At 43.7% G+C, this 27,827-nt stretch overlaps 1 protein-coding gene across 2 annotated transcripts in view; it reads right to left on the bottom strand.

Moving 5' to 3' along the window:
* The window catches only part of PITPNB (phosphatidylinositol transfer protein beta), a 73,762-nt gene that overhangs the window by 26,268 nt on the left and 19,667 nt on the right, over positions 1–27,827 (bottom strand). For both annotated transcript variants that reach the window (XM_001508729.5, XM_007667529.2), the window contains exons 4-8: positions 23,095–23,186; positions 22,148–22,155; positions 18,580–18,654; positions 15,740–15,823; positions 1,964–2,041 (exon numbers count right to left, since the gene is read on the bottom strand). In XM_001508729.5, the coding sequence (XP_001508779.3) occupies positions 1,964–2,041; positions 15,740–15,823; positions 18,580–18,654; positions 22,148–22,155; positions 23,095–23,186 (337 nt within the window). The remainder of the gene's footprint in view (positions 1–1,963; positions 2,042–15,739; positions 15,824–18,579; positions 18,655–22,147; positions 22,156–23,094; positions 23,187–27,827) is intronic.

Raw genomic sequence — 27,827 nt, 5'->3', positions numbered from 1 at the left:
CTGTAACATTACAATAACCTTTAATTGTCAGGCCAAAGATTAGCACCTAGTCATGCTCTGTCTAGGTATAAATGACCCGTGACTGGTTTAAAAAGAAAAAAAAAATAGGGTTGCATAGGAAAAGCCCTGATGGTGGAAAATGTGATCTGAGTCTGTTTAATTACTGGAAAGCTTTTTATTCTCACTTTCTTCTGTTCCATCTGCATTAGCTAATTGAGCCTTCCCTTTAAGGTTTGTCATTCAACATGACAGCATCCCTGCATTTTCCAGTACTTCTGGTGGTAATCCACATTTGCTCTTTTAAAGGGAATTTTCTTCTTGTTCCTGTGAATAGGGGAGGACTCTCATCTGAGACCACCACCACTTTCCTCACCTTCAAAGCCCTCCTGATTCACACCTCCTCCAAGAAGCCAGTCCTGACTACAGCCCTTGTTTCCCCTCCCCGCCTCCCCTCTGCATCATTTATGCACTCATCCGCTCTCCGCTCCACAGCACTTCTGTATGTATCTTCATTTCTCATCTCTGAAACAGATTTTAATATCGTCCCCTCTCTAGACTCCAAGCTCTTTGTGAGCAGGAATCACAACTACCGTGGCTCAGTGGAAAGAGCACGGGCTTTGGAGTCAGAGGTCATGGGTTCGAATCCCAGATCTGCCACTTGTCAGCTGTGTGACTGTGGGCAAGTCACTTAACTTCTCTGTGCCTCAGTTACCTCATCTGTAAAATGGGGATTAAGACTGTGAGCCCCACGTGGGACAATCTGATTCTCCTGTGTCTACCCAGCGCTTAGAACAGTGCTCTGCACATAGTAAGCGCTTAACAAATACCAACATTATTATTATTATTATTACTTTCCCAAGCACGTAACAGAGTGCACTGCACAGAGTAAGCGCTCAATAAGTACTATTGATTGATTGGACCTCTCAAATAGCTGGAGTCACCTTGAAAAACTGTTCCCGTCATGTCTTTTTTTTTATGGTATTCATTGTTTACTATGTGTCAAAATGTTCTAAGTTGTGAGGTAAGTACATGTTAATTAGGTTGGACACAGTCCCTCTTCTGCATGGGATTCACAGTTGAAGGGAGAGCAAGTATTTAATCCCCATTTTTTATCAGTTGAGGAAACTGAGGGTCACAGAAGTGAAGTGACTTGTCCATGGTCACATAGCAGATAAGTGGCAGAGCCGGGATTAGAACCCAGATCCTTGACTCTCAGGTCCAGGCTCCTTCCACTAGGCCACACTGCTTCTTCCTTTGTCAAGTAATGCTAGTGACAGCTCAAAAACGACAGGGCTCACTGTTTGGGTTCACTGGTCAATACCCACTGAAGACCTCGTAAACTGAAGAGGCACACCTTCACTAAACAAAGATACTCAGACGCTTTCACTTCTCCAATGAACCCGTTACTGTCCCAGGAGAGTAAGTCGCTTGCCTTTTAAGAGTTTTCAGATGCCTATTATGCCCAAAGAGACATTCTCAGGACACGTTTGTTGTTACTATAGCCCAGATCTGTTATCTTCCAGTTAAACTGTGGCAGAGTAAAGCGAATCATCTGCCCTTATCAAAAGCCCAACCTTGCCTGTGCCATTTCTATTTCCACTTTGGCATCACCCCACCCCCAATGTGTCTCCAGAACCGGCAGGGAGTCGGCCGATTAAGACTATCGATGCCAAGATGGTCGGCTCACGGTACCTCACGCAGAGAAGCAGCATGGCCTAGTGGCAAGAGCCTGGGCTTGGGGATCAGAGGACGTAAATTCTAATCCTGGCTCTGCCACTTGTCTGCCGGGTGACTTTAGGCAAGTCACTTCACTGGGCCTCAGTTACCTCATCTATCAAATGGGATTAAGACTGTGAGCCCCATGTGGGCCAACCTAATTATCTCATATCTACCCCAACGCTTAGAACGGTGCTTGGCACATAGTAAGGTCTTAATAAATGCCATCATTATTTCTGATTATTACCTTCCAGTTGGGCCCCAAAGGTCCTCTCTTGGTCTTGATGGACTGGAATAAGGCTGGATCCTCATCAGCTTTATAGTCCTGTAAAAGCAAAGCAGAGCAAAGTCAGATGAGAGGAGCAGAATGGAAAAACTCGCAGCCATTCCCAAGGAGGCACCACTCCAAAACCGGTCGACAAGCAGTGTGCTTCTGCTTGCCTCAGACTTCTCCGATCGCTCTTTTAACAGCCCATCCTTTCGCTCATTCATTCAACTCAGTCATATTTACTGAGCACTTACTGTGTGAAGAGCACTGAACTAAGTGTTTGGGAGAGTATAATAGAATAAATTTACACAATTCTTGCCCACGAGCTTACAGTCTAGACGGGGAGACATACATTAATATAAAAAATAAATTACAGGTGTGGACATAAGTACTGTAGGGTTGGGAGGCCTTCAGTCTGGGTTACCCACGTACTATCCCATCGTCCCCCAAACTGTCCCCATGGGTTGCATACGGGCAGGGTGAGAAGAAGGGTTTTCCTTATTTTTGAGACCCGACAGAGTTGACCCAAACACTACTAGAGACAAAAGCCCTGGCAACCCCAGAAGGCTGGAATCAAAAACAGCCTAAAAAATAAAGTAAGAGCCATGACATGGCAGTGGACAGAACTCCGTAAATTTTCATTTCCTCAGGTGAGCAATGGAAACATTCAGGCACTGTTATATTTATTATTATTATGGTATTTGTAAAGCACTTACTATGTGCCCAGCACTATATTAAGCCCTAGGGTACTCACAAGCTAATCAGGTCAGGCACAGTCCCTGTCTTACATGGGGCTCATAGTCTTAAGGAGAAGAGAGAACAGCTATTGAATGGCCATTTTACAGATGAGGAAAGTGAGGTACAGAGCAGCAAAGTGACTTGTTCGAGGTCACACAACGGGCAAGTAGTAGAGCCAGGATGACAGCCCAGGTCCTCTGACTCACAGACCTGTGCTTTTTCCACTAACCACGCTGCTCCACACCCACTATTACTAATAAAGTTTCTTTAAAATCTGTGAGGGAGTGGTGAGGCAGCAAATGGGATGAATCAGGGAATCACAAATCAGGGAATCACACCCGAGGAGCCAAAAAAGGCTGCTTTTATCAGGGCAAAAATGGGATGGCTGTTCTAGATTTATCACCCACAGTCTCCCCAACAGCCACCCTCTAGACTGTAAAGTTCTTGTGGGCAGGGAATGTGTCTGTTGTTGTAGTGTACTCTCCCAAAGCGCTTAGCACTGTGCTCTACACACAGTTAGCGCTCAATAAATGACAGTGAATTGAATGAATCAACAAACTGACAAGGCATCTCTGCTGAACTAAACAGCCCTGAAAGAGCTGGGAAGCAAAATCCAATCTAGACCCAGGATGGATGCCCGTTCCACCAAAGCAGCATGGCCTAACAGAAGAAGCACGGGCCTGCGAGTCAGAGGACCTAGGTTCTAATCCCGGCTCTGCCATGTGTCTGCTGTGTGACCTCAGGCAAGTGACTTCTCTTCTCTGGGCCTCAGCTGTCCCATCTGGAAAATGGGGTATTTCCTCCTACTTACACTGAGTCCCACATGGGATAGGGACTCTGTCCAACCTGATTAACTTGTATGTCCCCCAAACCTTAGAACAGAGCTTGGCTTATAGTAAGCTTATAAATACCACAATATTATTATTACCAGGGAAGGCAGAGGGACTCACTGGACTTCTGGGACTAAGCCAATGGAGCAGGAAGCTTGACCCTAGGGCCATGGCCTCATGGCCCACCAATGGGACTTTTACTCCCTGTTCGCCGCAGTATTGTGCACAGATGCCTTTGCTCTTAGGTGGAGAGGTCTATCCTCCCAAGGATGGCTATAAAGAATAAGGCAGCATATCCCAAAAAATAATAATAATAATAATGGTACTTGTTAAATGCTTATTATGTGCTAAGCACTGTTCTAAGTGCTGGGGTAGGTACAAGGTAATCAGGCTGTTCCACGTGGGGCTAACAGTCTTAATCCCCATTTTGCAGATGAGGGAACTGAGGCACAGAGAAGATAAGTGACTTGCCCAAAGTCACACAACTGACATGTGGCAGAGCTGGGATTAGAACCCACAACCTCTGACTCCCACGCCCAAGAAAAAAGGCTTTCAGAGGTAGGAAAAAAAAGACCATTCCCTTTTCTCCCTTCCACTTTATGTTGTTTCCGGTTGGCATGATACCCACTGGGACTCAATCCCAGCCACACTTTGCCCACAAGAAGGCTGTGCCTTGTTGCGTTGGCATACACAACAATTGCAGCCTCTTGTGCTATCTGCTTAATCATCAACACTCTTTGTTGAGTACTTTCTGTGAGTGGAGCACCATACTAAGTGCTTGGGAGAACCTCTTTATTTCTGGATCCTTCAGAAGCATTTGCTCGAGAAAAGAGAAAAAAGTTACAAACCAAATGCCACTGGGCCTTGAAAAGACTGAGCGGCTGACAAAAATATTCCACAAACAGAGTTTGACCACAACACCTACAAGGGCTTTACCAGGCCACCGCATCTTGTGGACATCTGTGACGTTTCTGTTCCTGTCCAGTCGTTCGGCCTTCTCCCTAACATCTGCAGGCTGAGATTCCCCATTTTAATACATTTTTGGGCTAAACGCCTCGTGTGTTTCACCTCCACAGAATACCTGCCCTACCACTTGCCTGTAATGGATCCTGTTTTATTTTACACGTGAGTGCCGTCTGATTTATTCCCCGATCGCCACCAACAAATGTATTTCTCCGCGGATGACGGTCTCAGCAGCTAGAATGCAACCTCAGCTACCAATTAGAGCTGCAAATGAGCAATAGCGTGGAATGAGACAGCCTGCTAGCTTTGTTAGTGTTCTGTCTCCATTAGGGTCCCGTAGGGAAATGGGAAGCTCTGAGGAAAAGAAGCCTTAGGCTTGGGGAGGATTGTACTCGTCACCAGCTGTAGGCGTCTCATCTCATCAGTTCTTTTAGAATTCTGCAGGGGGGAGGTCCTGGGTAGGGAGGCAGCTGGAGACCCCTTGAATCTTCAGCTCCTGGGTATTCTGAAGGCTCAATTTACTATGGGCTTTCTCAGATCCTTGGGAAAAGAGAAAGCAATTTCATTTGGCCAAAGTCATGTATTTTTAAAATGGAGAGATTTTGCTTGTTCAGAGGCAATGGGTTTGGGTTTTCTTGATTCATTGTTTCAAAAATCTATAGGGTCTTACTTTTTTTATTGAGACTTTGCCTTAAACATTGAGGAAAGAGTGAGATGTCACTTAGAAAAAAAAATCCCCCAATATCAGGCACAGAATAGTTTCCCAGAAACAAGTGGCTGAAAACCATAGGAAGCCAGGACAGAGAAAGAAAAAAACCACCAAACACTAAGGTAAAAACTAGAGGTTCTGGGGAGAGTTACAGTGCTTCTATTTAACATAAAAGAGCTATTTAAAATTAGTTTTATTATAGTGCTACAGTGCCAGGATTTCCTCTCGAGAACTAATAAAACATAACAAATGGCAAATCTATGTGATTACTGGTATGCTGGTATGTATAAATGTCTGTAATAGCCAAGAAGTCACTGGTCTAAGGACTCCATCATATGAACAGGTGGCAGAAGCAGCGTGGCTCAGTGGAAAGACACAGGCTTGGGAGTTAGAGGTCATGGGTTCTAATCCCGACTCTGCCGCTTGTCAGCTGTGTGTCCTTGGGCAAGTCACTTAACCCCTCTGTGCCTCAGTTATTTCATCTGTAAAATGGGGATCAAGACTGTGAGCCCTATGTGGGACAACCTGATTACCATGTATCTACCCCAGTGGTCAGAACAGTGCTTGGCACATAGTAAGTGCTTAACAAATACCAACATCATCATTATTAGTAGTAGTAGTAGTAAAGTGCTTTGCACATAGTAAACACTCAATTAATACCACTGATTGACTGAATGATTGAATACTTGTTCTCTTTCCCTGTAGACTGGGAGTCTTTTGTGGGACAAGGATTGTATCAGATCAGATTATATCTGATCCAGGGCTTGGTTTACAGAACCAAGCAGTACTTAACAGATCACTGGTACTAACTTGAAATATCCCAAGCAAATAATAATTTAAAAAAGAAATCGACAGAGAACATAAGGGCTATAAGTAAGCTATTCATATTAACTGCATTCATTTCTGGGTACCTTTTTCAAAAGCCAAATGCATCTTAAATTATCCAGGGAGCTTGTGAGTAACATCATCGGAAAAGAGATTCATGAAATAAAATCGTGGACTGTCCATTTTTGCCCCACTAGAGGGCACTGCCCCCAATTACTCTATAGGAAACTCACCAAAGTGACTAATAGCATCAGTGACGGATCAATACATTAGAAATATTTTTTCCCCCTCCAATACACATAATTATTTCAATCCACTCACTATGAGTTGTTATAAATTCTGAAATTCACCACGAGGCCTTCCAATCACCACCCCCAAAGGCCAAACATTACAAGAGAATGGTCAACTCCTTTTAAAAGGGATCCAACTGTTCACTTGCTTTCTGGTGATACCGCTGAGAGGAAGGTTAGGGACCCTGCTTCTCGTTCCGTGGCTTAAGGCCCCTGAGGTCCACTCGGATGAAGAGCCTGGGACCGGGTTTTGGCAGATAAACATTACGTGAGCTAAAAAAAAATTCTCCTGGAGCAACATTTCCCTCTGTTGTTCTTGTACTTGAGCTTCTGACAGGATTGCTTCCAAATCACCCCCCTGCTCATCATCCTCCCTCTTCCCTGTACGCTCTTCTGAGCAATCCCACAACTGCAGCTTCCAATGTGCTCGGGGAGCCCTCAAGTTCACTCCGATCAGAACCTCACGGACAGCAGAACGAAAACAAGCACTCTGTCTGGATCAAAGTGCCTATATCCCTCCGAAGACCGTCTCTGCACCATTTAGCCGACTCCGGCCCACTCAAAACCTGCTGGACAGGGGCCACAGGCTACAGATAAACAAAGGCTTTTTTTAGAGCTTTCCGGAAAGAGCTGTGCGGCCAGACCTCAGCTCTAAGCTTTAGAAAGTCCTTCTTAGGAAGTCGAGAGAGGCAACGGGTTGAATATACACGGCAACGAGAAAGACTCCCAAGAGGAAAAGCTTGGGTGTAGCCTACCCAGAGTCAGAAACCTTCCCATTAAGATCGACAGAAGGAAAATGTTTCCTAAAGCAGGCTTTCTAAAGAGTCAACTGCCTTCAAATCGATCCTTAAAAAAACCCATTTGATACCTGAGGTTGAGCCTCATAGAGTTTGGAGTGCTTTTTTCCACATGAAATACTGAGCTTTGTTTTGAACAATTGCGAATCACGAGAGAAAATATAAGTACCATAATTAGTCCCAGAGGAAGCGCTGCCAAGCAGAAGGAATGAGAATTCTGCTACAGAGATGGGGGAGGGGAAGGGGGAAATGAAGGGGGAGAGAGAAAGAGACAGAGAGAGTGTGCGTGCCAGCCTAAACTGGAGTTACCTTAAGTATTCAACCAAAAGATACTCAATTAAACAAACCTAATCAGCATTCCCATGGTGATATTCCCAAATACCATTTTGTGAAAGAAAAGAATGAACTATATGGTGACATTTGACTTCACCACGGTCTAAAAAAATTAAATGGACTCTTTACGACACAAAAATGCCAGCCAACTCATGCCCAAAGTGGGCTGATACAATGTTTCAAGTACAAAAAAAGAATGGGAAAAAAATTCAAGCCTTGTTAAACATTTGGGCAAGTCACTTCAATGTGCCTCAGTTTCCTCATTTGTAAAATGGGGATTGTCAGCCTCTTGTGGGACACACTGACTGGGTCTAAATTGATTATCTTGGATCTACCACAGTGCTTTGTTCAGTGCCTGGCAGAGAAGCGCTTAACAAAAACGGTTAAAAAAGCAAAATGAAGACTGGAGGCACATGTAATAGGGCGACCACCCCAGTAAATACATTTCATTCCTAACGCAACTGAGACAAAACCATACTTACTGTATCTGTCCTCAGAGAAAGGAATGTCAAGTCTACTGACTTTGAAATCAGACTTGTGGAACAGAAAATACAAATGACAATCACAGTAAAAGAAGAAGTTAGGGAGCACTTTCTCTCCCCTGAGGCACAGAAGGTCAATTCCACAGTTACCCATCTGTGGCTTCTTGAGTGATCAAATTATTGTGTGTGTGGGTGAGGGACAGAGCTTGCCACAATTTCCCGTCAACAGCAAAGAGGCTCTTGAAAGGGACACATATAAGTTCAATGACAAGCAGAGGGGGACTGTTGTACTCCAAGTGTCACAAACTTGAAAACATTCTTGACAAGCCCAGTGGCTTTCTCTAGCAATTTTCGGTCTGCCAAACATGCATTTTGGAAGAAAACTTGCCTACTCTTGAAAGGAGTTTAGGAAGTATATCCTTCTTGGTAGCTCTATTTTAAATTTTCTAGCTCTCACAAGGCAAATTTAAGTGGGTCTTAGAACTAACTTCTATTATCACATACCTTCCTGCATCTCGTTCCAGTGGCCTCCAAAATCATAAGTGAGATGTGCCCCTTTTCTCTCCAACTCTATCCAAGCACTTATCCTTTCCCACCTTGACTACTGTATCAGCCTCCTCTGTGACCTCCCTGCCTCCTGTCTCTCCCCACTCCAGTCCACACTTCACTTTGCTGCCCAGATCATTTTTCTATAAACATCATTCAGGCTGTGCTTCCCCTCTCCTCAAGAACCTCTGGTGGTTGCCCATCCACTTCTGCATCCAACAGAAATCCTTATCATAGGCTTTAAAGCACTCAAACTCTTTGCCCCTTCCTACCTCACATCACTGCTCTCCTACTACAACACTGCCCACACGCTTCAATCCTATAATGCCTGCCTGCTCACTTTACCTCGATCTGGTCTTTCTTGCTGCTGACCTCTCGCCCGCGTCCTGCCTCTGACCTGGCAAGCCCTCCTTCTTCTTATCCAACAGACACTCTCCCAACTTTCAAGCCATATTGAAGGTGCATCTCTGCCAAGAGGTCATCTCTCACTAAGCCTTCATTTCCTCTTCTCCCATTCCCTTCTAGTCTCCCTGATTTGTTCCATTGATTCATCCCCCTCAGGACCTATGTTCATATCTGTAATTTATTTATATTAATGCTGTCTCCCCTTCTAGACTGTAAGCTCACTGTGGGCAGAGAATGTGTCCGCTATACCGTTGCATTATACTCTCCCAAGCACTAGTTCATTTTGTACACAGTAAGTGCTCAATAAATATGATTGACTGGGGCCCAGTAGCAAGAGCCTTGGGTCTGGGAGGCAGGAGACCCTGGTTCTAGTCTCAGTTCAGCTACTTGCCTATTGTGGGATCTTGCTCAAGTCATTTAACATACCTCTGCCTCAGTTTTCTCATCTGTCTAATGAAGATAAAATCCCTGCTTTCTCTCTTCTGAGCCCCATGTGCAGTAGGGACTGCACCCAATCTGTCTTTATATTTGCCCCACTTTTCAAAAATGCCATATTTATTAAGTGGGGAAGGAGGACATAAAGTTCCTGGTATCTCTGGGATTCAGTTCCAGAAATCAAGGATTACAGTTCCTCAGCTCTTGCCAGACCCTTTCTTTCTCTCACCTCTGCTCTAAGGAAATGTAATTATATTAAGTTTTAAAATAACACAGTGAAAGTCCTCTTGAGTCCTCTGCTACTTCCAGTGTAGTCCAGATTAATTAAAAGATATAGGGCGTACCACAACCCCTGCAACCCGTGGAGAAGTCCTGCACCAATAATAAAAATAATCATAACAATGGCATTTAAGCGCTCATTACATACCGAGCCCTGAGCTAAACACTGGGATAGTGAGAAGACTATGAGAAGCAGTGTGGCCCAGTGGAAAGATCATGGGCCTTTAAGACAGAAGACCTGAGTTCTAAACCCAGCTCTGCCACTTGTCTGCTGGGTGACCTTGGGTAAGTCACTGAACTCCTCTCCACTTCAGTTTCCTCATCTTCAAAATGGGGATTAGATCCAACTGCCTTTCACCTAGACTGGGAGCCCCGTGTGGGACAGGGACTATGTCCAACCTGATAAGCTTGCACCTACCCCAGAACCTGTAAGCTTGTTGTGGGCAGGGAATGTGTCTGTTTATTGTTATAGTGTACTCTCCCATGCACACAGTAAAGGTTCAATAAATACAACAATGAATAAATGGCACACAGCACTCAAATGCCATAATTAATACTATAATTAAATCGACTATGAGCAGGAAGGGGAAGGTGAGTTGAGGTGCCAGCCATGCTTCTAGCAGCTATATATATAGTTAATTAGAAAATAAATCCTGGAGTGCAGTAGGGCAAGAGGGTCAGGGACATAGGGAGGAGTCGGGAGTAGGTCAGAATTTGGGAGCAGAAAAGCTACAGGGAATGGGTGGGGTGGGAAGGGGAGACAGGGAGAGGAAGGGGTGGAGAGATATACATTTTAATCTAGCCAGGGCATATGGCTGTCCAGTTAGGGTTTCTTCTGGGACGGAACCTAAGCAAAACTGGACAAGCACACCTGAGAGATACAACCAGCCTTTCAAGGAATGTGACCCAGGTGCGTCACGATCCACACCTACACGTGACTGGATCGTCTCCTTCCCCTCTCAAATGGCGCAAACCGGAAACCCCCCGATTGTCTTTTGAAGTTGGTGACCTTCAGTCAAGGCAGTGGCGGGAACAGAGCCAACTCTGGCTCCTTCGCTGGTGCCCCCGTTCCATCCCCCTCCATCCAAAGGCTCTGCCTGGGACCACACACTAGTGCGGCAGCTTCGAACAGAGAGCCTGTTGGCTCACGTGTGGCAGGAGCTAACTCCCCCTTCAGCAACACCCCCCCAACCCTGTCCCAATCCCTGTGGAAACCCACACTGGCTGGCCATACGGGTTTAAGCAAATCCCTCCTTTCCCCCCAGGCAGGGAGGTGGGGTGATCATTACAACTAAAAATAAAAACTGGCAGCTATAAAAACAAAAAGTCATGTAAGATGTTCTGTGTAAGACAGCTACAATCTTTTTTCTCTTTTTTGCTGCGTAAAAATATCTACAAATCTGGTTTCGATTTCTTTGTTTTTACTATCCTCATTTTCTTTCAAATTGCTTCCAAAAACCTAGGCTCTTCTGATGTTAATTATGTGTACACTTCTGCTTACACTTTAAAGATTCTTCCTCCCTTGGGAAATGAGTTTTGTAGACAAATCACATCAAGGTTCTTAGACGAAGTGCTGGAGATGATTAAAAGAGGCCAGGTTCAAACTTAGGCCTTTAAAAAAGCAGGAGCAGATGTCAGCTGAAGGCCTTTTGGAAATGGCAGGGAGTTATACATGTGTGTTTCATTAGGACATTTTTAAAAAAATCACCATTTTTACATGTTGCTCATGTATCACTGATCACTTTTAAAATTAGAGAGTTGCAAAATGCAAATCCTGGGGTAAAATGCTTTAAATAGTCAATCAGTTTCCATTGTGATTTCATCATGATAATACTGGTTGTTAAGAAGTGTGTGGTCAGAAATATACTTGTGAATTTTTAGACTGCTCCACTGACTCCATAGCCAAGAGCCCCCAAAAAGCCAATGAAGGAGCTCTCACAGGAGAGAAACCACCTCTCTATATGTAGTTTACTTGAGCAATGGTATTAATGATGTTAATCAAAACCCCACCAAGTAAAATGCACTGGGTTAAGTACTTGGGAAAGAACCACAGAATCCCAAGATCCATTCCCTGCTTACTGTCCAGGGGATTCCCTTTCAACAAAGGCAATAGCCCCCGCATACGATGCATAGATTCCCACTGGAAAAAAACTTATCAGGGATTCTGAGGCTTGTCTATGGGCTCCACACCTATGGCATAGGTCACTGAAGTAAAGAGCCAAAACGGCCTAAATTCAGGTGAGTCCAGGCCCACTTTGCCTATTTCTGCTGCCTGAAACAAGAAGGGGAGTTGAGGCACAATTGATCGGATTGAGATGTAAATAAGACAAAGAAGAGAAGGGAAGCAGCCTGGCCTAGTGGAAAGGACCTGAGAGTCAGAGGACCTGGGATACAGAGAATCTGGGGTCTAATCCCAACTGTGCTACTTGCCTGCTGTGTGGCCTTCAGCAAGTCACCTCTGGGCCTCAGTTTCTTCATCTGTAAAACAGTTTAAATCCTCCTCCCAAAGGATCCAAAGGAGTCTCATGTAGGGTAGGAATTGTTTCTGACCTGATTATCTTGCACATTCCTCAGTGCTTAGTACACTGCTTGACATACAGAAAGCACTTAATAAATGACATTATTAAAGAATGGGCTTTTCTGTACTTACTTCAAACTAAGAACTACACCACGCTAATCTAACCCTAATCGACCCACTGACGACAAACTCCCACCAGAGTTCTGGCAAAATGGTCCAACCCATCAATAGTCAAGAGGGGAATCTCATTACAAAACAGGAAATTGGAACCCCAATTACATTTACACACCTTCACTGCCTAGAAATATTCCCTCACCACTTTGCATTTCATCCCTTTTGTGAAAAGTCAACCTAATTCACTTGCAATGAAAGAAAACACCACAAGGTGGAGTTAAGTGATCCAAGTCCCTTTTCTATTAGACCTGTTTAAAATGGAATTAATTACAGCCAAATTCCTGCTGAATTCACATCTATTTCTACATCCCCCCCAAAACCACTTCCGCAGGGCTGTGCTTCTAAATAATAATCAGAGAGTCCAAATAAATATGATGGAAGGAAAAGGGAAGTAGGTACCAATCGTAATATGAAGTAAGGTATTTGTTAAGCATTTATTGTGTGTCAAGCACTCTTCTAAGGACTGGGGTAGATACGAACTAATCAGATTGGACACAACTTCAGCTCCACATGGGACTCACAGTTAAGTAGGAGGGAGAAGAGGTAGCCATCACTATTGATTTATTTTCTAGAAGGTCTAAAAACAGAGCCCCATATAGCCGTGGGAATTGTGTTTGAATATCCCACACTTTAACGATGTTTAAGGACAGGAGGAAGCATGATCCAGTGGATAGAGCCCAGGCCTGGGAGTCAGAAGGACCTGGGCTGTAAACCCGGATCTGCCACTTGTCTGTTGTGTGACCTTGGACAAGCCACTTCACTTCTCTGTGCCTCAGTTACCTCATCTGTAAAGTGGGGATTAAGACTGAGCCAAGTGGGACAGGATCTGTATCCAACTTGATTAACTTGTGTCAGGAACAGTCCTTGACACATAGTAAATGCTTAACAAATACTTTATTATTATTAGAGGAACAAATGGGGAAATCATTGCTGGAATGAGAGGGTTATTCCTACTCTCGCATCTTTGAAAATTGGTCTCAAATTCCTCTGGGGCTTTGGAAACTGCACCCAGGCACTTTGGAGGAAAACATCACAAATCACAAGGTAGCCCAAAACGAACTACTAATCATTCATTCAGCAGTATTCTGTGAGCACTCACAGGGGTGCTAAGCACTGTACTAAGTGCCACATGTCTGCTTTGTGACTTTGGGGAAATCACTTCACTTCTCTGTGCCTCAGCTACTTCATCTGTAAAATGGGGATTGAGACTGTGAGCCCCACGTGGGACAAGGACTGTATCCAACCCGATTTGATTGTATCCACCCCAGTGCTCAGTGCACTTAAATACCACAATTATTATTACTATTATTAAGTGCTACGGGAGTAGAGCCTAGGTAGAAGACAAAATCCCTGGCCTGGAGCAGTTTGCAATCTCATACTAATAAGGACTTACTCTAATATAAGATCTGTTACATACAATGGACTTGAAATTCACAGAAAAAATCCAAACATTTTCAAAGACCACAAATTTTTAAAACGTGCTGATAGCATAAACCAAGACTTAGTGAAAATAATTTCTACCTCAGCTGTTGGAAGAATCTGGGTTTCAGGCTTTGGTAGAGTATTCAGAAATTCCAATTTGTCAAGCTGAATGATTTCCACCCAGTTTACCTCTCTCCAGCCTCTGGTCTGACTCAAGCCTTTACTCTATCCGGCATTAAATGTAAACAACATAAAGCTCAGAGCGTTACCACAGTGACCCTGAAAATTTTTTGAGTTTATAATTTAAAAAAAAAATTGTCCAACAGAGAGAGTTCTTTTGACAGGTCCCTGTCCTATGGCTGATGGGATCAATTTGAACTTGAACGTACAAGTTACATAACAGTCTTTAAAAAGAAAAAAAGTCAAGGGCCACCCAATGAAAGCTGATAATGGACACTGGCTGGCAACTAGGAAGGTGAGTTATAGGGGGTAGGGGAGTGGTGAGGAATCAACACCCAATCCCTGCTAAACATTAATGAATCAAGGGCAAAGTGGGGAGAAACCAAATCCCTGAAATGTGGGCAGAGGGGAGAGAGGAAGGGAGAGGCAGGGTTAGGCAAGAGGAGCATGTGATAAAGCCAAAAGTACCTTTGCTGCTTCCTTAAATCTCCCTTTGTCTACTCTCCCCCACCCATCTCTGTTCCTGCCACGTTTCCTACTGACTGCAGCAGAGGCAGGAAATGGTGGATAAGAGAGGGCCATTGCTGGGGGAGGGGGTAGCAGAATCCTAACAGCCAAAATTAGAATTCTCAGATTGGAATCTGAGATTATCCTCCATGCTTCAACTCTAATGCTTAAAATAACAGCAAGTAAATCATCACACCTGCACATTTTGTTTCCTAAACAGCAAAGCCTCCCTATTAAAGCAACCATAATAGTCCCATTTGCCAAAAACCTGGATTTGGGGGAAGGTTTCCACTGACCTTCAGCTAAAGAGCCACTGACTGAGTTCTTTCTTTTTCAGTTAAAGATCACGTGGTTAGATCAAAGAAACAGACAAGTGCACTCCGCCATGCATTACCACGGCAAAGAACTGAATTCAGTTGTTATTCTTAATGCCCATATTGCACACAGCATCTGTTGACCAACGGGAAAAATTGCTTGTAGCTGTCTAGCGGTTTCATCTTTTCAAAGAGCTTTCGCATCAATTAGTGGGTTCTTCCATAGCGTGAGTTTTTACTTTGCACGATTTGGATACAGTGTGGCGGAAGGTTTTGAGATTGTTCTTTTAGGGCTGGAGATCCACGTGGTGTCAGAAGAAACAGTTGTGTGGAGACAGGCGGTGTCGGTCAAGGTAAAAGTTATTTAATTTGGGGTTCTTTAAGAATGCAAATCCTGCATTATAGGATTACTGGGCCTGTACTTCATCTTAATCCTATAACATCCCTGTGAGTTTGGCAACAGGTATTATGATCCCCATTTTGCGGACAAAGAAACAGTATCTGCTATGAAAGCTCTAAACTGAATCGGGTTAGTATAACAGAGCTGTCTTCTCGGCCTCACCCTCCACATTTTCAGTACTATGGACTCCTAAAACAGAGATAGCTGCTATACCCCCAACACACACATACACATATACAGTGTATTTTCAATAACTGTGGTATTTGTCAAGTGTTTTCTATGTTCCAAGCACTACAATAAGCCCCGGGGCACATACTCTCGGTTCAGACACAGTCCCTCTCCCACATGAGGCTCAGAGTGGCGATAACAACCCAGCTTTAATCAATTAGTAGTTTATTCTGTAAGCACACCAGGAGGCAAGATCCAAGCTTATGTGCGAAAAGTACTTGATGTGCTAATTACCGATTTAATAGCTGGGCCTTGACTATGAAAGGCCTCTGTATTGGCTCTAGAGACATTCAAAATACTGACAGTACAGCTAAAGAACACAAACAAGTTGAAATCTCTCACACACCACCAAAGAGAAATGAGACCAATAGGATACTTACTGCTGCCTCTACCTGACTTCGGTCTGCAATGTCAATATGGACCACTTCCACTGACTTCCATGTGTTGGGTTCTAAAGCATGTACCTGGGAAAGACAGAAAATGGTCAACCTTTGGTCTTCTAAGTTTTGCCGCCCCACAGAACTTATGTATACATATATATCTATAATTTAATTTTATTTAATTTTATTTATTTATATTGATGCCCATTTACTTGTTTTGATGTGTATCTCCCCTTCAAGACTGTCACCCCATTATTGGCAGGGACTGTCTCTCTTTATTGCTGAATTGTACTTTCCAAGGGCTTAGTACAGCAAGCACACAAAAAAAATACGATTGAATGAATTTTGCAAAACTCCTGCTAGGCCACAACAGGCCATCTTTAAAATAATAATTATTATTATTTTGGTATTTGTTAAGCACTTTCTATGTGCCAAGCACTGGGGTAGATACAGGGTAATCAAGTTGTCCCGTATGGGGCTCACACTTTTAATCCCCATTTTACAGATGAGGTAACTGAGGCAAAGAGAAGTTAAGTGACTTGCCCACACAGCAGATAAGTGGCAGAGCTGGGATTAGAACCCACGTCCTCTGACTCCCAAGCCTGTGCTCTTTCCACTAAGCCATACTGCTTCTTTTTATGTTAAAGGGGGCTGAAAAATCCAACTTCTCAAGTCACTACATTGGCGACTTTGAAATTGAGGCTGAGGACCCTTTGGGATTTATTTCCCCAGGGACGCAGGTCTGGAGCGATTCAGAATAATAATAATAATTTTGGTATTTAAGCACTTACTATGCGCCAGGCACTGTACTAAGCACTGGTGTGGATACAAGAAAATTGGGTTGGATACAGTTCCTGTCCCACAAGGGGCTCACAGTTTCAATCCCCATTTTACAAATGAGGTAACTGAGGCACAGAGAAATGAAGTGACTTGTCCAAGGTCACAAAGCAGACAAGTGGCAGAGCCTGGATTAGAACCCATGACCTTCTGACTCCTATGCTGCACCTGGAGGTAGCTGAGCAGAAATGGAGGGAAGCTACAGGTTTGTGGTTGTTTTTCCAGGTAATCCTTCTAGGCTCCTGTAACAGAGGACTGGCTTGGGCCCAGGCAGGGCTAAGGTCAGATGGTCTCAGGACTGAGGAAAATGCTAACCAGAGGGCTAAGCTGACTTGAGTCCTGAGGAGATGCTTTAGGCTAGTCTTACTCCAGGTTGTCTGATACTGTCCACACTAGTGGGAAGATCATGGGAAAAAAGAATGCCCCTGGGGACATTAAAAAAAAATAAAAATGGAGGTTTTGTGATGGCAAAGCCAAAGCAGGCAAGAACACGGGAGCGGGTGAGATCAGACCCTGGTGTTCCCTGAGGAGAGGGTGAGCGCCCCGCTATACATCAGGCTCAGGGAGGAGTCATGTCACCACAAGCCAGGACACCGAGAGAGAGAATGAGGAAGTCAGTCAGGCCCTAACTCTACCTGATCAAAAGAAAAACAGGCTACATCCAGGCACCCGTTTTTGGCTCGAGTCCTAGATTTGGGTTTGGGCAGATCAGAACCTGCGCCTGGAAGCTCCATCTCACATATTCACTAATGGCCACCCTATGATTAAGCAGCAAATGATACAGACTATCAAAATGGAAAAAGGCTCGCACTGGGGAAACCACCCAGGGCAAAATCTACTATGTCGTCTCTCAATCATTTGGAAATATGTCTTCATTGCAATCATTTGTGTATACACCCTTCAAGGCAGAGGGGGCCTAATTTAAGAGGGGCCATAATTTATTTATTTAATGTCTGTCTCCCCCTCTAGACTGTGAGCTCATTGTGGGCAGGGAATGCATCTGATGTTACATTGTACTCTCCCAAGCATCTAGTATAGTGCTTTGCACATAGTAAGTGCTCAATAAATACGATTAATAAATAAAATATACTAAATATTGTACAACCAAGTTCTCCCCCTTTTACTAAATGAAAAGCTGGTGTCAAGAAGACAAGAAAAACCCTAGTAGAGGTCTGTAGTAAAAATGGCTTTAAGGTAAAAAAAAATTGTTTGGGCACACAAATTGTCAGTGGGCTGAAATACTGGCAACTGCTTATCATCTTTTTCCAATTTATTTGCCCTCCCATACTGGCCCCTCTCTTCTACTGTTCCCTCAATATTCCAGCTGAAAGAACCTATTATGTCTTGCTTAAAAATCTTCTGCCGAAAACAAATACACTCAAAGTCTCCTCTCCATTGCCCCGCCAGAGGTTTTTCTAAAAACTCAACAAAAAATGAAATGATTTATTTTCTGCCTGCTGCCTGACTTCCTTCAAGACCAGAAGGTTTTCCCTTAAGAACTGGGTATGTGAGTATGCTAACATCCCACCAGCTGCTGGTGATCCAGAGGCTAATGATCAATTCTGTGAATTACCCACACCTTTGTTCTTCTGCCTTCTCCCCTTTGGGTTTTTTCCAAGCTAGGCAGGGGGCAGACAAAGAAGGTGAAACTCAAATTGATCAATCTAAACTTCTACTTAGTAGCTGCAGCAAAAGGTCTGGGCAGGGGGGATGGTGAAAATTAATGATTCCAATGGGTTGTTTTGGCCCATTCAGTTTTCTCGGCTCTCTCGGACACTGTAACCATGGCCGTTCAAGAGTCTGTTTTGCTCTCTTGCAATTATATTTATCAAGCTTGGGACAAGCAGAGATCTGACTTGTCCTTTCCTTCCTTAGTCCTGTCTCTGCTCCGGTACAGCACACTAAGCAACCACTAGTCAAACACTGCCGGTGTTACTAAAGATCTTCCCAATGACCACGTAACAAATATTTAAGTATCAGAGACTTTAGCCCCAAAGACTTACATTCTCGATTGTTCCCAGGTCAGGTTTGTGCCAGGTTTCAATTTTAATGAAGAAGTCATCTTTCATATACTCATTCTGAGGAAGGAGGGAAAAAAAAAAAAGAACACACCATCAAAAAGAGATTAACCTCTGACCAATCTCTCCATTCCCCAGTCTGAGTTTAGCTTCCACATTATGGGACATGAAAAGAAAGGGGTCAGGAGGGGAGAGGTGGATTTGGAAGTAATCTGCAGACGATTACAGCAGAAATTAGAAGAGGGAGGAAGCTTCCCAGGAAATTAAGGTTTCCTCGGTTCTGCAGTGATGCATGCTTCCATTACACATTTTGGCAAAATGGTGGTTAAGGAATTCATTTTTCCAATTACACAGAGGGCTGGGTGTCATAAAATGCGGTTTTTGTGTAGGCCATTTAGCTTGCATGCGGGGTTTGGCCAAGTGAGTGCAATACAGGTGGCTCCTTGAAGCAAGGTTACACAAGATCACCACCCCCAGGGTTACAGTAGAATTAGGGGTACATTACAGCAAAATACAGGGTCGGGGATAGAGCCATGGGGCTACCCAGGGGCTGGCAGAGATGCTAAACAGGCTTTAGCTCCTTGAGAGCAAGTTTCAAGTCTATTTGCTCCAGCATACTCTCCCGGCACTTAGAACAGTGCTTTTCATTCAGAAAACACTCAATATAAAACACTGACTAAGATTTGACAGTGCCATATAAAGCAAGGCCATGAAGGCTGCCCAAAGAAAAGCAACATGGGCAGTGTTGGATCCCAAGGAGGCTAAAGAGAGGATCAAAATGCAGGAGAGGCTGATGGGGGAGAAGAGAAGCCAAGGGGGAAGGGAGAGAGGCCGAGGGGGAAGGAGAGGATGGGGGGAAGGAGAAGCCAAAAAGGAAGGAGAGGCTGAGGGCGAAGGTGAAGCCATTTGACTTTGCCAAAAGGAGGATGGAAGTTTTGTCTCTGAGATTAGTTACACAATAGCTTGAGAGGAGCTGATGAAAGAACTGGAAGAGAGATAGTACAGGTACTGGATGAAGACAGCCGAGATAGTAACTGGAAGAGCAAATAAGGCCAGTAATTGTAAGTGTCATATGGGCAGGAAATGTCTACCAATTTTACTGTATTGTGCTTTCCCAAGTGCTTAATACAGTGCTCTGCACTGAGAAAGTGCTCAGAAAGTACATCGATTAACTAATGGTGACTTAATGATGGGGGGAGGGGCACAGAGAGATGGGTGCACAGCAGAACGCCTTTGAAAGAGTTGGAGTTGACAGACAGGAGGCCGAAATGAAAGAAAGGGCAGGATGGAGGGGGGGCGGGCAATGATAGCAGCAGGAGATGGGGTTAGTTAAGTAGGTGGAGGAACTGGCATTCAAGAGGAGGAGGTCATCCTCATCCCAAAGCTGAGCAGAGCAGAGCAAAACAGTTATGCAGAGTCAGGTTTTGGTGGCAGAGAGAAAGCCCACTTGATGGCCTCTGTGAAGGAGCTTAAAAGAGGAGAGAGAAGAAGGGGCTGAGGTAAGAAGACTGGGGCTGCTGACTGGGGTGAGGGTGTGTGTGTGTGTGAGAGTTCTCTTAATGTGAGCATGTTATGAAAACATCCATGAGAACAAGTCAGCAACAGCACACTTGCCCCCAGAGCCTGTAATTCCCAAACTGTTTAACCTAAAAAATGATTTAAAGGACACTAATTTCTCTGACAACATGAACATATCTGTTATTGTATTCATTTATAGAAGCAGCATGGCTTAATGGAAATAGCACGGGCTTGGGAGTCAGTGGTAGTGGGTTCTAATCCCGGTTCCACCGTTTGTCAGCTGTGTGACTTTGGGCAAGTCACTTAATTTCTCTATGCCTCAATTACATCATTTGTAAAATGGGGATTAGGACTGTGAGCCCCATGTAGGACAACCTGATTACCCTGTATCTCCCCCAGCACTTAGAACAGTGTGTGGCACAAAGTAAGTGCTTAACAAACACATCATCATCGTTAACATCATTATTAATGTCTTTCTCCCACTCTAGACTGTAAGCTCACTGTGGGCAGGGAACATGTCTGTTTATTGTTATATTTTACTCTCCCATGTGCTTAGTACAATGCTTTGCACACAGTAAGAGCTCAATAAATACGACTGAATGAATGAACATGTGATATGAACATTTGAGGGTTTTTTTTTTTAAGGAGCTGTAGAATTTCCTAATTCTACAAGGAAAGGAAGAAGGAAGCAAAGGAAGAAGGCCACACTGAGAGACCACTGGGAGACAGGTGGAAGGCAACAAAAGTAAGCAGGAGATTTTGGCACCTGCTTAAGGGGATGTTCGCAGGCCGAGAAGAAAGCTAGATGAGGGAGATGAAAGAATGAGGGGGGAGTCATATGGCTATGGGAAGTAATGGGTAAGCAGAATGAGGAAATGAAATCGATCAATGGTATTTATCGATTGTGTACTGTGAGCAGAGCACTGTTCTAAGTACTTGGGAGAGTACAATACAAAGAATTGGTAGACATGATCCCTGCATTCAAGGAACTCACACTCTAGAGGAGACAGGCATTAAAATAAATTACAGGCAGGGGAAGAATGAGGGTTGCCCTTCCTCTGACTTTCCCAACACTGTAGAAAGCACCACCATCCTTCATGTCTCACAAGCCCATAACCTTGGTGTAATCCTTGACTCCTCTCTCTCATTCTACCTACATATTCAATCTATGACTAAATCCTGTCAGTTCAACCTCTACATCGCCAAAGTCCATCCTTTTCTCTCCATCCAAACTGCTACCACATTAATCCGAGCACTTATCTTTTCCCACCTTGATTACTGAATAAGCCTCCTTGCTGACCTCTATGCCTCCTTGTCTCACCCGACTCCAGTCCATACTTCACTCTGCTGCCTAGATTACTTTTCTATAAAAACGTTCAGGCAATGTTTCCCCACTCCTCCAGAACCTTCTGTGGTTGCCCACCCACTTGTGCATCAAAGAAACTCCTACCATCAACATTAAAGCACTCAATCATCTTACCCCCTCCTTCCTCACCTCAAACTCTCCTACTACAATCCAACCAGAACATTTAATGCTAACCTACTCCCTGTACCTCGATCTCATCTATCTCACCACTGACCTCTCACCCACATCCTGCCGCTGGCCTGTAAAGCCCTCCCTCTTCATATCTGTCAGATGACTCTTTCCCCTCTTCAAAGCCTTACTGAAGGCACATCTCCTCCAAGACACCTTCCCTGGCTAAACTCTCTATTCCTTTCCTTCCACTCCCTTCTGCGTCGCCTTGACTTGCTCTCTTTATTCATCCCCCCTCCCATTCCCACAGCACTTTATGCCCGTATCTGCAATTTATTTCTATTAATGTCTGCTTCCCCTTCTAGATTGTAAACTCAATGTGGAATGTGTGTTATACTGTTACAGTGTACTCTTCCAAGGGCTTAATACAGTGCTCTGCACACAGTAAGTGCTCAATAAATATGGTTGCTGGGCATAGCAATGGTTTCAAATACCTAATGCCCGTAAGTGGTAAGTTTCAAAACAAAAGACGGACAATAAACAACAATCTGTTTCACTTACCGTCACAACTGTGGCAGGCAGGGTGCAGAAGCAGGCCGGGGAAAAAAAAGAAGAAGAATATTCTCAATATATTACGCTGAGTAAAGCATTGTCCTAGTCGGCACAACATTAATGCTATTTAGAACACTGAGTTGCAGAGATTTGTGTATTAAAACTCGGTAAATATGTAGTGCTATAAAATATTGTATGATTTTTTAGAAATACAAGTAGAATACTTAAAATTTTCAATTTGCAGAATCCGCCTCCAAAAAAATCAGCCTGCTGAGAAAGAGATGGTGGAAAAATTAGCTTCCAAAGACAGGAAATTATTTGAAAGCTTCAGACATTCTAGTCTGATATATAAAGTCAAAAGAATAGTAGAGATTAAAAAAGCATAATAACTGTGTAAGTACAGTCTGCCAAGCCAAAAGATGGGTTTCCACTGCATGATTCAGATCAAATGCTGTTTTGCGATTATGAACGCCCTTCTGACAGTGCACAGCTGTTCAGATATAGTGCACTGCGACTTTGGAAGAAACTGTTTTGCCCACACACACACTATCAGACCTGGGGCAGGTACATCCATGCCAGCTGTCATGAGTGGGATGTTTTTCAACTACACAATCCCCGGGACTTTGGCCGAGCTGACTGTAGTTCCCCACCAGCAACTTAAGTTACGAGATTTCCAAAATCCCTTGCCTGTGTGCCCAGGGATAGTGATATTCTTACCAGGTCCGAGAACACAATGCTTAAAATGAGATATGGGCCTTTTCAGATGGCTTTGAAGGATGAGAAACCCAAATATCAGGCTCAATCAGAATGTTCTAAAATCATGACTCTGAATCAAAAGCAGATGTCTAAAACACAGCCTGCACTTTTGAGCAGCACGCACCTAACGCCTCCTCTCACCAACAACGCTATTTCCGAGAATTAACAAGGAAAAGTCTTTAGCATGGACCAGAGCTTACTTGTTCTACAGTAGGGATATGCGTTCCAGGCTTTTTCGTGAAATACCAAGGAGCCCTCGGGAGCAATCATCCTTACGAACCCAGGAACCTTACTGTGGAAAAAACAAAAAATATTGAACACACTTGGAACAGTTTTGCCAAAGGACTGTTAGAAACTTCGCAATCCATCCCTTTCCAGAGAGGCCAGTTAGTGAAAATTGAATAATTTCCAAGCTTTCTGAACAAGCATTCGGTTGCTACATTTTTATACTCACAGTTTCATTTTCAATCCCCAAATTCATTTAAAGGGCAATTAAATAGCCATTAACATGTTTAGAAACATCATTTCAAACTAACTTCTGTGCACCGAACAGAATCGGAAGGTGTATTTGAGGCTACCTCTTCTAGATCCAGTTCACCTCCCTGAAACTTAGAGAAGTTAAGCAAGGCTGGTTATTCGAAGAGCAAAATGTCCTTAAATGCAATTCTGATGGTCACTTAGACCAGATGGCTTCTCAATAAAATGTGCTAAACAGTAGGAAACATTTGGAAATCCAGATATAACAGAAGTGATTTTTTCATGAAAAGACATAAAGGACAAAATCTACTCAGGAGCTCCTAGGGCTCTATAGAGCATAAGAAAATATATATCAGAGTCAAAACTATTAAGGACCAAAAAAAAGGGATCATGTCTACCTACTCTATTGTGCTCTCTCCAAGTGTTTAGTACAGTGCTCTGTACACAATAAGCACTTTAATAAAATGACTGATTTACAAGGTGTAGGAACTAAAAAACAAAAATCCAATATTTTCCAAGTACAGCAATCAGTCATCATAACACAAGTTTTATGAGAGAGCATGGCCCAGTCTTTCTTAAATATAGCAATAATAGTAGTGATGGTATTTATTATGTACTTCTTGTGGCCTATGTACTGTTCTAAGGGGTGGGGCGTATGGGGGTGGTGCTTTCATGGAAGTTACTGTGTACCTACCAGGAATAAAATGATCCCTGCAGGATAATTCCATATGTGACACCTCATAATAATGTTAATAATGTTGGTATTTGTTAAGCGCTTACTATGTGCACAGCACTGTTCTAAGCGCTGGGGTAGATACAGGGTAAGCAGGCTGTCCCACGTGAGGCTCACAGTCTTCATCCCCATTTTACAGATGAGGTAACTGAGGCACAGAGAAGTAAAGTGACTTGCCCACAGTCACGCAGCTCACAAGTGGCAGAGCAGGGAGTCGAACCCATGACCTCTGACTCCAAAGCCCAGGCTCTTTCTACTGAGCCACGCTGCTTCCCTCATGTGTGGTAACCCCTCTATGCGCCCCAAACACACACCTGATGTCACCCTGTTGTCCCCTACCCTGATCAGTTCACGCTAATGGCCCTGCAATCTTCAAGTTCATTTTGGTGTGCATTTTGGGCTGGGACCCAGATTTTCAGACTGTTGAAGAACACAAACAACGACATACTGACTGGAGCTCTTCTCTTTACAGTTTTTGCTTTGGCCCAGGTTTTGACAAACTGGAATAACTAGCTTTTAGAGAATTGATAAAATAAAAGGGGACACTAGTAACAAAAAAAAAAGGTCAATTTCAGCTATATGAGAGCGCGTGAGAATGAGAAAAAACGTAGAGAAATTAAGTTATTATTGTCTCTTAATAGTCTTCAGTCAAGAGGGTAACAGGGACTTAATTCTCCCTTTGTAGTCAATGAGAGATTCAAAAAGAGAAAGAGAAATGTGTTTCCAGGGAATCGAATCCAGACGTAGTTAATGAAGCCAAGGAGGCAGGGACAAGCTGAAACAAGTTCAGAGTTAATAACCCCAACATATTCAAGTTGATTTGTCCAATAAAGTTCATCAAATGTAGCCAAAGAATGAGAATCACAGCTCCCCAGACTGTGGCTCTAAAGCAAAGAACCCAAATGGGGTATTTCCTACTTGCAGATGAAAATTTATTTCAAAACATATTAATATGATTCAGTGTATAAGACAGCAACAAACCCTACCCCTTCCTATAAAGCCATCTTTGAAGCACCACCTTTTGCTAGGAGGGGTCTCTCCAAGACCTCCCATCCACCTCCCAGGTTTTGTCACCCCATCAACTATCCTCATCATTGATGAAGACATCTATTTTTGGATCCCACATAATTATTCATTTTGGAATACTTTTGTTTTCACTTTTGTTTCGGTTGCTGATATACAATTTATGTCCTGCCCTCCCTCCCCTATCTGCTCATCATTAGGTAGGGAGGGGAAATGGGGAGGGGGGGAATAGAGAGGGGAGGTGGTCCTCAAGGACTATGTCTTCCATTTTGTTATATGTTCCCAAATGCCTAGGTCAGGGCTCTGCACACAACAGGTGCTCAGTAAATACTGATGGTCAAAAGCTGGAGGAAAACTGACATCTTGACTAACAATTATCATTGAATCATCCGGTAAGCCTAAATTACAATTATAAATCCATAAGCCTGAACTGGTCTGAACCAAAGGAAGGAGGAAGGGATCCAAAATCCAGGATTTGATGAGGAGCGGCCAAATCAACAGTAATGTTCAAACATTCATTACTTCCGTCACAGCCACTAGGTTTTAGTCCAAGATACTTTTTCCAAATGCTAATTCCCCAACACCAAATATGCCTTTCGACTTAACTCACTGAGTCAGAGCTTTGCTCCAGTTCTAACTACAAATTTTCTGGCATCCTCACATTTGACATTTGATTTAAAGTCATTTCTCTCCAACAGAACTAAACAACTTCAGGAAAATACTTCTAATAAAAATAATTCCATGCACTTGATAAAAACATTATTAATAATGATGATGATGATAATGGTATTTGTTAAATGTTTAGTATGTGCAAGGCACTGTACTAAGCACTGGGGTGGATACAAGCAAATCGGGATGGACACAGTCCCTATCCCACATGGGGCTCCAGTCTATAATCCCCCTTCTATTACACCATGCTGCTTTCCCAAATATTCCAAAAATATGGAGTCAATTTAATATTTCCACTAAAAGGGATGTCTAGAATGCCTTTAGGTATCTTTGTGGGTTCTTTTGATCCCATGAACAAGAGAATCAAAGTATGTTCGTCCTAAGATATGTACTCCTTTCCTTGTATTTCTTAAATTTTGCAGCCATAATTCAGAGAGGTATGGTGTAGTGAATAGAGCATGGGCCTGGGAGTCAGACGGTCAAGGGATCTAATCCTGGCTTTACTCTGTGTGATCTTGGGCAAATCACTTCACTTTTCTGTGCCTCTGTTTCCTCATGTGTAAAATGGGGATCCAGACTGTGAGCCCCATGTGTGACAGGGACTGGGTCCAACACAATTTTCTTGTATCCACCCCAGCGCTTAGTAGAGTGCCTGGGACATAGTAAGTGCTTAAATGCCTTAACAACAACAACAATAATAATACAGACGTGTCGTACAATATAGTTGTCATGTACCTCTGAATATGTCTGCACTGTGAATGGCTTTATTGTGGGGTGCACTTTCCCACAGATTTACAATCACTGGTATTTCTTGAGCACTTACTATGTGCACAGCTATATACTAAGCACTTGGGAGAGTACAATACAGCAGAATTTGCAGACTTGTTCCCTGCCCGCAATGAGCTTACAATTAGTTACGGTTCCGTTCCAGAACAGATTCCGACATGAGAGCAAATTCCTACAGAAGTAAACATTACACTGCAAATCATTCTCAGTCATCTCCTTTCCTCTTTTCCTAGCAGCTTTCCTGACCACATCTGACTCCCTCAACTCCCTTCTCCTATCTGCCTAGTCTCTCCCACTGTTGTGTCCATCAGACTCCAATATTTGTTTTGCTTTGAAATTCACACCAACAACTGCTTCTGCAGACACTGTCATTATTGCCATCACCATCACACTGCCCTTCCCACAGGCTGGGAATTGGAAGGGAAAGGAGCAGTGCGTCAGTGCTGGACGACACCAGCCTCCCGGCCAGGTCTGTCCCCATCCCCGTATGGCTGGGGCTAGAGCAGAGAGGCCAGAAGCCGTAATGTGGGGGAGAGGGGCAGAAAAAGTGGCAGCCCTGGCCGCTGGTTTCCATAAGGCTAATTTTTAAAAAGAAATACCGAGCACAGAGGGAGAGAGAGGAGGAAGGGCGAGTTTGGAGAGGAAGGAAGGGAACGGGAAACTGCTGGGAACTGAGGAGAGTGGAATGGAAACTGATTTATCTTCCGGGACTGAACGTGTTCCCGGAGACAGGGCTGAAAGAAACTGAAGTCAGTCAACAAGTAGTGGAGAACATATCCCTGGGTGGGCCATATTGTGGGGTGCCGGGAATCTGGGGTATTATCTATTCATTTATTCTTATCTATAGGCCAATTAAAATAACGCTGCAGTATCTGCTGACTCTGATTCATCCAATGAGGATATGGAGGCCTGTAGGTTTTCCAGGGGCTTTAGTTATTGTGAAGATGGTTTCAGGACTGTTTCTCCTCATCCTGCCCACTCTACTCCTAGAATCTCTTGGGCTTTGTAAAGAAAAAAAACAGCTCTAAGATCACCAGGCTCTTCGTAGAACCACACGATATCCCTCAAGAAGAATGGATACTGCTTTAGTGCCCGTGGAAGTCAATCGATCAATATTTATTGAATGCTTACTATGTGCAGAGTACCATACTAAGAGCTTGGGATACCGTGTACAGAGTTGACACATACGTTCTGGCCATTTTTGAATAGGTCTGGTTCAACTGCTGGGGACATCCTTGCTGCCTT

This window comes from Ornithorhynchus anatinus, chromosome 21 (genome assembly GCF_004115215.2).
Source record: "Ornithorhynchus anatinus isolate Pmale09 chromosome 21, mOrnAna1.pri.v4, whole genome shotgun sequence".
Lineage (NCBI taxonomy): Eukaryota > Metazoa > Chordata > Mammalia > Monotremata > Ornithorhynchidae > Ornithorhynchus > Ornithorhynchus anatinus.
This window is presented reverse-complemented; position numbering and strand designations above follow the sequence as displayed.